The sequence below is a fragment of the Pipistrellus hanaki genome (assembly GCF_964339955.1).
Source record: "Pipistrellus hanaki genome assembly, chromosome: 9".
In the NCBI taxonomy this organism is placed as follows: domain Eukaryota; kingdom Metazoa; phylum Chordata; class Mammalia; order Chiroptera; family Vespertilionidae; genus Pipistrellus; species Pipistrellus hanaki.
Genome location: NC_140511.1, coordinates 76,472,634 through 76,484,181, shown reverse-complemented (window position 1 = coordinate 76,484,181; position 11,548 = coordinate 76,472,634). Strand labels below are relative to the sequence as shown.

The 11,548-nt window shown below is 59.2% G+C and overlaps 1 protein-coding gene across 1 annotated transcript; it reads right to left on the bottom strand.

The window, feature by feature from the left end:
• Positions 1–2,051: 2,051 nt before the first annotated feature.
• LOC311628491 (pepsin A) lies at positions 2,052–11,265 on the bottom strand (the record flags this gene model as incomplete). Its single annotated transcript, XM_084895708.1, has 9 exons — positions 2,052–2,326; positions 3,203–3,301; positions 3,403–3,547; positions 4,461–4,577; positions 6,502–6,701; positions 7,361–7,479; positions 7,952–8,069; positions 9,875–10,031; positions 11,210–11,265. 9 exons carry the CDS (start codon positions 11,263–11,265, stop codon positions 2,177–2,179), a joined length of 1,161 nt encoding a protein of 386 aa, XP_084751834.1. The 3' UTR covers positions 2,052–2,176.
• Positions 11,266–11,548: the final 283 nt, after the last annotated feature.

The following is an 11,548-nucleotide window of genomic DNA, read 5'->3' as shown; positions in this document are numbered from 1 at the left end:
GGAGCGAGCTGAGCGTAGTCCTCGCTCGGCCCTGGGGAACAGAGAGTGAAGAGCAGAGAGAGTGATGAGTGAAGATGGGAGAAAAGCAACGTGAGTTTGTCTTATCCTGCGGAGCGACGTGGGAGCTGTCAGACCAGAGATGCCCAGCGGGTCTGCTTAACGGGGAGCCTTTTCAGATCGGTCTGTAGCCAGGAATCCCAGGGGGAGGGAACGGAATGGAGTGGGGCTGGGAGGAGAGGCCGAGCTGCTGCTGGCGGAGTGAGGACGGGGAAGGAGGAGGCGTGTGACCCGGAGCGGGACGGTAAGGGTCCGGGAAGACCTGCCTGAGCCTCCGGAGCCTAGCCCACGGCCTGGCCTCGAGCGGGTGCTCGGGAAATGTCGGAGATGCTAATTGCCAGGGCGCTGTGAAATTTTTCCCGGAAATCTGAGAGGCGCACCTGTTGGTCTCATGACCGGACAGAATGCCAGTGGGGTGGGCGCTGACCCCCCTGCTGTGGGCCTGGCTGCAGTGGCGGCAGATCCACTCTTTCGTCCTGTCTGAATTGTTTCCTCCTAAAACGTCACCTCAGATTCATCCCTCCGTCCACATCTACTGCGTGCCAGGCCTCGGGGCTCCAGCAGTTACGCGATCACAGTCCCAGCCCTGGCAGATGAGAAGCAGGCGCCACTGCGAATGGTCGTGCCTAAAGCAGTGAGGCCATCGTCTTTCCCGAGGATGGGAGAGTGCGGAGGGCTCCCCAGGGGTTAGCCTGGCAGATGTGGGGGGTCCACCTGTCACCCCTCCAGGCAAGACCTCCCTGTCTGGCCTGCTTAGGAATGCCACCGTCCGTGGCCACCGGTCCTCAGTCCCTCTCTTTCCTCTTTGTCTTATTGGCTTTGGGAGAAACGAGAAGTCAGGTCCCTTAACCAAGAACTTAGGTGCCCTGTTCCACGGGGAGGCAGTGGCTTGGCATTTCTGGTCACCAAGTCTTAACTTTTATTTATTTATTTGTTTGTTTTTTAAAATCCTCACCCGAGGATAGGTTTCCATTTATGTTAGCTGGAAGGGAGAGGGAAAGACACAGAGACATATTGATTGGTTGCTTCGTGCACACACCCTGACCAGGGCCAGGGAGCCTGCAGCCAAGGTTCGTGCCTGTGACGGAAATTGAACGGGAAGTGCACGGGAGGACACTACATGCACAGCCAGGGCTTGCCTCCTTATCTCTTTAAATTGAGGCGGAAGTGACTCCCACGTCTTCCCTCGACGCCCCCACGTCTTCACGCGTTGCCCCCACGTTCTTCACATGATGCTCCCACATCTTCCCTTGACGCTCCCACGTCTTCACACGATGCCCCAATGTCTTCCCTTGACGCCCCCACGTCTTCCCTCGATGCCCCCATGTCTTCCCTCGACGCCCCCACGTCTTCCCTTGACGTCCCTACGTCTTCCCTCGACGCCCCCACGTCTTCACGCGACGCCTCCACGTCTTCACGCGATGCCCCCACGTCTTCCCTTGACGCCCCCACGTCTTCCTTGACGCCCACACGTCTTCCCTCGACGCCCCCACGTCTTCACGCGATGCCCCCACGTCTTCCCTTGACGCCCCCACGTCTTCCTTGACGCCCACACGTCTTCCCTCGACGCCCTCACGTCTTTCTTCGACGCCCCCACGTTCTTCACACGACGCCCCATGTCTTCACGCGACGCCCACACGTCTTCCCTCGACGCCCTCACGTCTTCCCTCGACGCCCTCACATCTTTCTTCGACGCCCCCACGTTCTTCACGTGACGCCCCCACGTCTTTACGCGACGCCCACACGTCTTCCCTCAACGCCCTCACGTCTTCCTTCGACTCCCCCATGTTCTTCACGCGAGGCTGCCAGCGGCGCCTGTCAGGACCTGTTTGCCGTCAGGGCTCCACCTGGCGTGTGTGCAGCCAGCTCACGGCGCCATTGCCGTCCAGTGAGCATGGCCACCCCCGACCCTTGCCCTGTGTCCTGACCCTGGACCCAGTGACGCGAGGAGCAATACCAATGAAGAGAAGCAACTCCACAAAACGTTTCCGGGAGGTTAGGTTTTATTCTGCATTGTCGGGGCAACCCCAACGCAAGGGAGACCCCTGAGGAGAGTGCTCTTCCCTTGGAGCGGCCGTAGACCCGGCCCGGGGCTCCGGGAAGCAGCCGAAGACGGGGCTCAGGCCACGGGAGCCAGGCCGACGCGGTTGTTGCCCCGGTCGAAGACGGCGAAGTACTGGCGGATGAACACGTCGCCCAGGATCCAGAGCTCCCCGCTGTCCGTGGGGATGTCCATGCCCTGGAAGCCGCTGGTGCAGCCCTGCTGGCTCTGGAGAAAAGAAGACGGAGAGGAGCGGGACGGACTCAGCGGGAAGGCACTGGGCCGAGCCCGGGGGCGCGGGGCGTGCGGGAGCTCCGGGCTGAGGCGGCCGGCGCCGGTGGCCCGGGTCTGCCGCGTGAGCTGCTCCCTGCACGTCCATTTCCGGTTTCCGGGAGCACAGACCCTGCCGTCAGCATCGGAGCCGAGGCGGGAGCGAAAGCTGCTGGGAGGGCTTGGGAAGCCTTTTCTCATCACCGGAACGCCGGCGGCCAGCCAGGCCCCCTGCCAGCCCGTGGTTCAAAGGGCGCTGCCCGCCGCCTGCGCAGTGAGGGCACCTGGGCGCTTGGAGAAAGCCCTGCCCAGGCCCTGCCCTGTGGCGAAGCGCCATCGCCCGACATCCACCCTCTGGACAAGCCGGCCCCGCTCCTGGCTCCGCAGGACAAGGTAAAGGCTCTTCCTGCGCCGTTGGCTGGGGATTGGTAGGCCGTAGAGGCGGTAGAGCATCCTAGCCCGGGCCCCGGTGAGTCGGATCTTCATTTGCTCAGCCCTGGAGGGCCGTCAGGGGTTCGTCTCCCAGGCTCTCCTAAACCACACTCGGATCAAGGGCTGTCACAGAGACCCAGGCCCAGCTAAAACCTTTCTCGCTACCATCCTTGGCCTTGCTTCTCCTCTTGGGAAGGCTGTATCCAAGTTCTCCGTCACGAGTTTATTGTTAGGACGCTCTCTCTCCCCCTCTCTCTCCCCCCCTTCCCCCCCCCCCCCCTCTCTCTCTCTCTCTCTCTCTCTCTCTCTCCCCCTCTCTCCAGAGCACTGTTGGCTGCGACCTGTGCAGGTACTTGCCCTGACGGAGTGAGGGGACGGGCGCATCCTATGCTGGGACCTTACCTGCAGGACGTAGGCGCTTGGCGGCAGGGGGTACTGGACTCCGTTGATGGTGAAGACGATGTTGGGCAGGGTGTTGATGGCTTTGCAGCTGACCACCATCTGGGGCAGAGAGAGCAAGAGTCAGAAGGGCCGCATCTCTTTGCATGGCAGGAACACCCCCCCGCCCCCCCGGTCCGTGCCAGGGCCATCAGGGGGCTTACCTCGCCGTAGGAATTCTGGTGGGCGCCGATGGAGCTCTGGACGTTGGCTATGGCTTTGGTTGGGCCAGACAGCAGAGAGGTGCCCGTGTCGACAATGGCCTGGCAGCCCCCACTGCAGGCGATGGCCTCTCCGTTCATGGTGATGCTGAGGGCGAGGCAGCAAGGGGTCTCCTTAGCCCCCAGGGAGCACATCTCCCGAGGAGCCAGGTGACTCCAGAGGGCCCTCGTCCCCATCCTTCAGCCAGCTTCTCTCAGTCATGCAGGTGCTCATGTATGTGCTCCTGCACTGGCACCTGCGACTGAGCCTACTCCGTGCCAGGCACACGGGATGCAGAGCCTAACCAGGCAGCCACATGGCTTGGGGAAGCAGACACCCAAAGGTTGCCCAGGAGGTGACGAGCTGAGGGGGGCGTCTCAGGCTGACGGCAGGCAGGGGGAGGGGCAGAGACCAGAGGAGCAGGCGGGAGCGGAGGGACTGACGGCGGTTAGCACGGCAGGGACAGACGGAGGTGACCAGCTGGCACATCTTGGTTCAGGACTGTCCTGGTTGGAGTACTGAAAGTTCTCACATCCCAGGCCCTGCTCACACCTGGGCAAACCTGGGTGACTGGTCACCCCTGCAGGCCAGCAGGGCCAGGACAGCTGGGGGTGAGGCTGCTGGGCCGGGGCAGGCCCTGAAGTACAAGGGGTCTGAACTCTTCTGCCATTTGCTCCGTCACCAGGCTAGAGGATATTTTCCCGAAAGTGGGAGGCGTGCGCTGGTTCCCAGGTCCCTAAACGCTGGGAGGTGCAAGCCAGGTCCACCAGGCTCCCTGGGTACTGGTAGATTGTCCTGCCTCTGTGACCAGGAGGTAAGGGGCTGCCCCATCCTGGCAGCTCCCCTCCTGCAGGGAGGTGCCTTTCTCGGGTCTCTGGCTTGGCCATCCCCAACTTTCCCTCCTGGGAGACATCTCCCTGTGCGGCCATTCCTCTGGCATTCTGGGAAGCTCAGTGACTGTGCATCTATAGAGCGATAGGACTGGGGCCCTGCCAGGAGGGGGCGGCTACGGTGCACTCACCTGTCCACGGTGATCTGCCAGTACGTCTCGGAGGACAGAGGCACCCAGTTGAGGGTCCCGGTGTAGTAGGAAGAATCGATGCCCCCGAACATCACCACGCTGCCGCTCTGGCCATTGCTGTGCCACGTGGGGAGGAAAAGACAGGAATGCATTCTTCCCATCATTCCCTCCGAGGGACATACACTCTGGGTCTTCCAAGAGCTAACTTTCCCCTTCCTTCCTCGCTGTGTAATTTTGGCCTCTGTTTTAAGTGGATTTATTTGGGCTGAGGAGCCATGCGGCAGGCAGGGTTTCTCTGAATCCTATTACACGAAGGGCCATGCCATGGTCACTAGGGTTATTATTATTATTTCCACTTTGCAGAGAGGCACAGAGAGGTGAAGCAGCTTGCCCAAGGTCACACAGCAGGGAGCACCAGAACCTAGATGGGCACCCAGCTCTTTCTGGTTCCCGTGCGAAATGAACCAGGATGGCGTTTGCTCTTGAGGACTCGACAGTGTAGCTCTCATCCTCAGCCATGGGGACTGTCCCTTCCCCACCCCCTAGGATATGGGCCAGTTTCTGGAGGTGTTTTGATTGTCACGATGGGGTGGGGAGGGGGTGTCACTGGTGTCTAGGAGGTGGAGGCCAGGGAGGCTGCTAAACACACTGCAAGGCACGGCACAGCCCCCGGCGGTCAGGGGGGATTGGGCCCAAAGTGTCCACGGTGCCCAGCTGGCGTGGCTCTGTGGCTGAGCCTCAACCCAGGAACCAGGAGGTCACGGCTCGATTCCTGGTCCGGGCACAGGCTCAGGTTGCAGGGTTGGCACCAGTGGGGGCATGCAGGAGGCAGCAGACCCATGACTCTCATCGTTGATGTTTCTCTCTCTTCCCTTCTCCCTTCCTCTCCGAAATCAATAAAAATATATATATTTAAAATGTCAGTGGTGCTGAGATGAGGAGCTGTGGCTCAGCTGGAGAGAGAAGGTGGCCCCATGGGACGGCCAGGTCTCTGCAGGGCGGGCTCCGGCGCAGGGCCAGGAGGGAAAAGGAAAGGGCCTTCCTGTGCGAAGCGCACTGGTTCTCGTTCCTGGGTGCTCCCTGTCTGCATCGCTGCAAATCTGGGTTAGATGGGGCAGCAAATGGCCACGACAAGGTTAGTCACCAAAGGGTGTGGATGAACTGGTCCCCACTCAGTGGAACCCCCACCTCCGCGGTAAACAATGGGCAGCCCATGCGACTCACTGTGTTGTGGCGGGACCGTGAACTAAGCACACATGGGCCGTGCTAACTGCTTCGCGAGAGAAGGTGGGGGTGTCTCAGGGAAGCTGCCAGCACCCTCAGGTTTCCTTGCGTAAACCTCTTCTCAGCTCAGACCAATGGTCAGCAAACTGTGGCTCTCAAGCCACATGTGGCTCTTTGGTCCCTTGAGTTTTTAGCAAAGGCCAGCTAGGAGTACCCTAATTAAGTTAATAACAATTACCTACCTATATAGTTTAAGTTTAAAAAATGTGGCTCTCAAAAGAAATTTCAGTTGTTGTACTGTTGATGTTTAGCTCTGTTGACTAATGAGTTTGCTGACTACTGGCCCAGACCAACGCCTGGTTCACTCTTTATTCACTCTTAGAAGTAATTCACTGTCACCACGGAAACCTAGATTCTAAATATGGAAGAAGCTGGTCTTCCTCCTTTAACAGCTTCCCTGTTCGAGATTTAAGCCCCAGTCGAATCTTCATCTCTCCCACCCTCAATGGTTCTTTGCTATGAAGTCTTGGCCCCAATGTTAAGCAGATTCACTTGACTCGGTGGTCCTGGGACTGGTGCCTAGCACAAACAGCTGATGACGCTGGAGTTGTGTAAGCCAAAGCGACAGAGACTCTCACTCGTCAAATCAGAGGTGTGGAATGGCTGGCCACAGGGACCTGGCGCCGTTCTCTCTGCAAATACACCTCTCAGACCCAGACACGGGCCTCCCCACGCCACGCCTGCTAAGACCCTCTGCACACCCTGCCCCCAACCCCCAGCCCGGGCAGCCCTGCTGGGCCGACCTTGCCCTACTCACGGGCTCAGGTAGACAGAGAAGAGGTCTTGGGAAATCAGCCCCTGGTTCCACATGTTGTCAAAGACAGGTGTGGCCCCTGAGGAGGCGATGCTGGGGTAGGCCAGGCCCAGGATGCCGTCGAAGGGCGCATAGTACAGGAAGGAGCCGGGCTCCGTCTTGCTCAGGCCGAAGATCTGGTTGGTGTCGGCGATGCCTGCAACCTGAGTGGGGAGACCAGGGTATTCCCCATCAGCGAGGCCTCTGGCCTGTGTGTGGTGACAGTGCTGGGACTGGTGCCTTCGGCTCCTTCCGTGTGGGACTCAGCTCGGGGCATCGTTTGGAGGGCCTGGAGGGGACTGTCCCCAGGTGCTTGTTATTCCTCTGAGGTGACCATGGCGGCTGACCTCCGGGTGCCCCCGCTGCGGGTCGGGTGAGAATTTGCTGGGAAGCAGGGTTGCCCTGTGCTTGTGTCTGATGTGCAGATGGAAGCAGACTCCAGGGGAGTCAGAGCCCTTGACCCCTACTGCACCCAGAAGCAGGGAGCTGGAGGAGCTTTTGGACTGGGGGTGGTGGGGGGGAAGCTACAGTGGAGGGAGGAAGTGCTAAAGGGGAACTGAGCCATTTTTCATGCCCTCCCCCGCCTCTCCCATAGCCCTCAGCCTGAGTGGGGCAGAGGCTGGCTTATGGCTCCAAGCACCACACCCCTTAGCCACTCCTGCCCATCTAGAAATATCAACCACGTCCTCTCCCCTTCCACCCCCCAATTCGATTCTGTGATCATGAGACCTATACTGTTGAAGTGAGCTGGTTCTGGGGGCCCCAAAGTCCCTGGGAGCTAGCTCCACGGCGGTGTGGGGGAAGGGGCCCTGTAGGCGCTCACCTGGACCGTGTCGTACCCGAGGATGCCAGTCATGCTGCCGGTGCCATAGGCCACGGACAGTGTCTGGCTGGTGCCCTGGTAGGTGGAGGACTTCTGAGGGTTGAAGCGGTTGTGGTTGGCTGTGTGGGCAAAAAGTGACACTGCTGACCCCCAAAGCTGACCAAGAGGCAGGGCCGGGGCCTGTCTTCCCGGGTGGGTGCCGGGTGCTGGGAGGGGGACTTGGGAGAAGGGTAACTTTGCCCTAGATTCTGGAGCCTAGGTATGTCCAGGTTCCAGTTCTGGCTGGTTAGACCAGTTGGGACCATCTTCTGGATGGAGGTTCCCCACTCACCCCACAGTGCCCCCCAGGATGCCCCTGCTGAACATGAATGGCACAGGCCCACGGCTGCCCACTTCTCTGCCGTTGGCCTGAATGCCTTGGGTGCAGGGACCCTGTGTGTCACCCTTTAGCCCCCAGAGCACCTAAGCCCAGTGCTTGGCACATAGTAGGAGCTCAGCAAATCCCAGCAAGTTTGGGATTGGACCTGTTTGCAGCTCCTGTGAGTTCCAGGTCCCCGTCTGTCAGGGCTGGGCCCAGGAGGTGGCACTCACAGCAGGCAGGGCTGGAGCAGTAGACGGAGGGCACCCACAGGTTGGAGGAGCCGGTGTCAAAGATGACGGTGAACTCCTGAGGGGGCGTTCCGATGCCAATGGTGCCAAAGTACTCCACCTGGCGGGGGGGCACAGCTCACAGACTCGGGCTCCCACCTTTGCCTCCCTAGCGGCTGTCTCCGCGTTGACTCCTCAGCCCACCCCCACCTTCCCCTTCACGGTTCTCCTCGCCTTTCTCTCCCTGCTCTATGCCTCTGTCCTGTCTGGCCCGGCGGGTCTCTTCGCCTCGTTGAAGCCCTCTCTGATTGTTCCCCAGTTCCCCTCTGACTGCTCTCCTCCGAGAGCCACTGCCACCTAATAATAGCCTCATCTTGTCTGTCCTCGTCTTGCCATCCTGGGTGACAGCAGGACCCATAGAATACCCTGTGCTCATCCATTAAGGTGTCCACGGGATAGACACAGCCCCGACAGGTGGGAGCCCTTCACTCTGCCTTCTCCCTAAACCCATAGAGGGCGTCGCCAGGATTGTTATTCGTGGGGTCAGCCACGCTGGTCTTGCTCTTTGCTGATGAGAAGCTCATTCTCACCTCAGGGACATGGTGCTTGCGATTTCTTGTGCTTGGGAAATGTTTATTCTAGGTCTTTCCTTAGCCGACTCCTCAGTCGTTCAGAGCTCTAATCCATGTCACCTCCACCAGGAGGCCCTCCCTGACCACATTGTCCAAGTTTGCCCTCCCTCATTCCTCTCAGTCCCCTCACTCACCCCTCTCCCCCAGTTCATGTCTCTTTGTGCCACGTGTCAGGCCCTGGAATTGTCTTACATACACATTATTAGTCTCTTATTTGTCTTCTCCTGCCTCGAAGCTCCAGGAACTCGGCTTACTCACGATTGTTTTCTCAGCTCCTTGCCTAGCCTCTGGCGCGTAGTAGGTGCCTCATAAATTCGTAAGTGAATAAACAGGATGCCTTTCCCAGGGACCAGACTGTGCTCAATCCTCCAAAAACCTCACTGCGCTGAGCACACGTCACAGCCCTCTGCTGGGAGATGTGAGCTCTGCGGGAGGGAGCGGGGGCTCTTGCCCAAGATCCCCGGGAGCTGGTGAGCCCAGTTCACTCGAGGCTCCTCAGACAGGCAGCGCCGCTGGCACCCTTGGCCCGGCCATTGCCACAGGCGACACAGCATGTAAGGACGGTGAGGCGGGCAGTCATGTCCCAAATAGAAGAGTCGGAGTGATCTTCCTGTGACCCCACGCTGTCCATGTCAGACACCCCTTAGGGGGTTCAGTTGATCAGGATGCAGGCAGTATCAGAGACTCTGTCTGGCTTCTCCCACTGACCCTCGGCCTCACTTTGCACTGCCCTCCCCGTACCCCTCCCACTCTCTGCTCTCTGCAGGCTGCTCCCCGGTGCCACCAGCCCTGACACCACCCTCCTGCTCTCTCCCGTCTGCTGGGCCCCTCGTGCTTCCCTCACTGCTCCCCGGAGAAGTCCTGGTCTGTCACCTGCCACTTGCCACCTGGCTCAGTGTGTACCTTCCTGGCAGCCCTCCCCCAGCTGCGCGTGGCTTGGGGGGGTGGGAGGGTGGGGCGCTCAGATCACTGTCTGTCTCTCCCTACCAGCACAGGGCCTCTGTGGGGTGGGCTGTGCCAGTGGCTCCCTGCTACTCCTTGGCCCAGCACAGAGCCTGGCTGTGCGAGGTGCTCTGTGCAAACTGACACGGCACGCATGAACGCAGGGAGGAATGAGTGTGACCTCTTCAACCTCGAGTTCTCCTATGCCCTCCCCGTGCCTCCGAGATCCTGGGAGCAGACCCCTGGGTGACGGCCTAGGGGAATCAGAGTCCTCATCCATCTTCCAAGACCCCCAGCCCCTCACTCCCCCTGGCAAGTCTGGGGAGCTGCCCGCCACCTGCCAGGCACTCACGTCCATGTAGTTCTCCAGGGGCTGGGTGGCCATCATGTCGGCCGCCTTGGGGAAGTACTTGCTGGCGGGGTTCAGCTGGTGGTTCTTCAGGTAGTCATTCAGGAGGCCATTCTCCCTCAAGTTAGTCCGCAGGGACTTCTTTCTGACGAGGGGAACCCTGTAGCGAGCGATTGCAAAGGGATGATTTGGGGGAGGAAGCGTCGTTAGGCAAGGATTATCCGGGTGGGGGTGGGGGGCTGTGGAAGCAGCAGGAAGAGAAAGCTGGCCCTAGGGAGGACGAAGGAAGGAGGTCAAGCCCGGCCGGCAGGGCTCATTGGTTGAGCATCAAGCTAGGAACCCGGTGGTCACGGGTTGATTCCGGTCAGGGGACAGGTCCTGATTGCGGGCTCCATCCCCAGTAGGGGGCGTGCAGAGGGCAGTTGATCCATGATTCTCTCTCATCATTGATATCTCTCTCTCTCTCTCTCTCTCTCTCTCTCTCTCTCTCTCTCTCTCTCTCTCCCCCTTCTTCTCTGAAATCAATAAAAACATTTTTTGAAAAGGAACAAAGTCAAGAGGGAAGGCATTCTTATTTGGGCACAAAAATACAAATAAGTTGGTAGTTGTCCTGAGGCCCCTGGCCCAGGGGTGGAGCTGGGGCCACACTGGGCCGTGCCCAGGGAAGCCACGGCAGTCGGTGATGCCAGGGAGCGCTGCCTGGGTGGGTCTTACTCTGAGTGCTTTAGGCTTGGCAGTGTTTCGAGGTCTCAAACTAAATCCCACTGTTAGCGCCTCATTCCTTTGCGTCTAGAACTTCTTATTTACAAACAAGGAAGTTCTCGAGAGAGAATTATGCTGGGCTATCTGTCCTGGACTCGTGTTTAATATATACATATTGTTAGTCCTCACCCAAGGATATTTTCCCATTGATTTTTATAGAGAGTGGAAGAAAGAGGACTTTCTTCCAAAGAGACAGAAAGAAACATAAATGTGAGAGAAATACATCAAAGGGTTGCTTCCTGCAGGAGCTCTGACCAGGGAGGGGCCTGCAACTGAGTACGTGCCCTTGACCAGAACTGAACCTGGGACCTTTTGGTCTGCAGGCCGATGCTCTATTCACTGACCCACACCAGCCACGCTGGACTCCTATGTTTAAATGCACAGAATGTTCTTTCCTCTGAACAGTGACCCCCCAGCTACAGCACTGGCTCCCCAGGGAGGCAGAGAGAGAGAGAAAAAAAAATGGTCAGGAGAGAAATGTGAAAAGGAGGAGAACATCTGGGCAGAGAGGCCGGCCAGGGACAGGCAGCCGAGGGGATGTGCCCCCAGAGCCTCTGTGCCCTGCGCCTGACTCACTTGTAGATGAGGCACTCGGAGAGCGCCACCAGCGCGAGCAGCAGCAGCCACTTCATGCTTCCTCTGGGCTCCGGTCTCTGAGAAGGTCGAGGGCGGACGGCGGCAAGTGTACAGTGGCAGGCCACAAGGTGCCTTATATGCTGCCCAAGTGTGAGGGAACCAATCCTATCAGCCTTCAAAGGCGACCGCTTATCCCAACCGCAAACACCATGTTTTCTGATAAGATTGTCCCTCCCCAGAGCCAGGTCCTGAGAATTTCCCAGGGGAGTGGCTTTGTAGTTTTCCGTCGGGGCCACGTCCCGAGGATGTGTGGGAGCAGGTGATGGCCGGGTGGAGGCT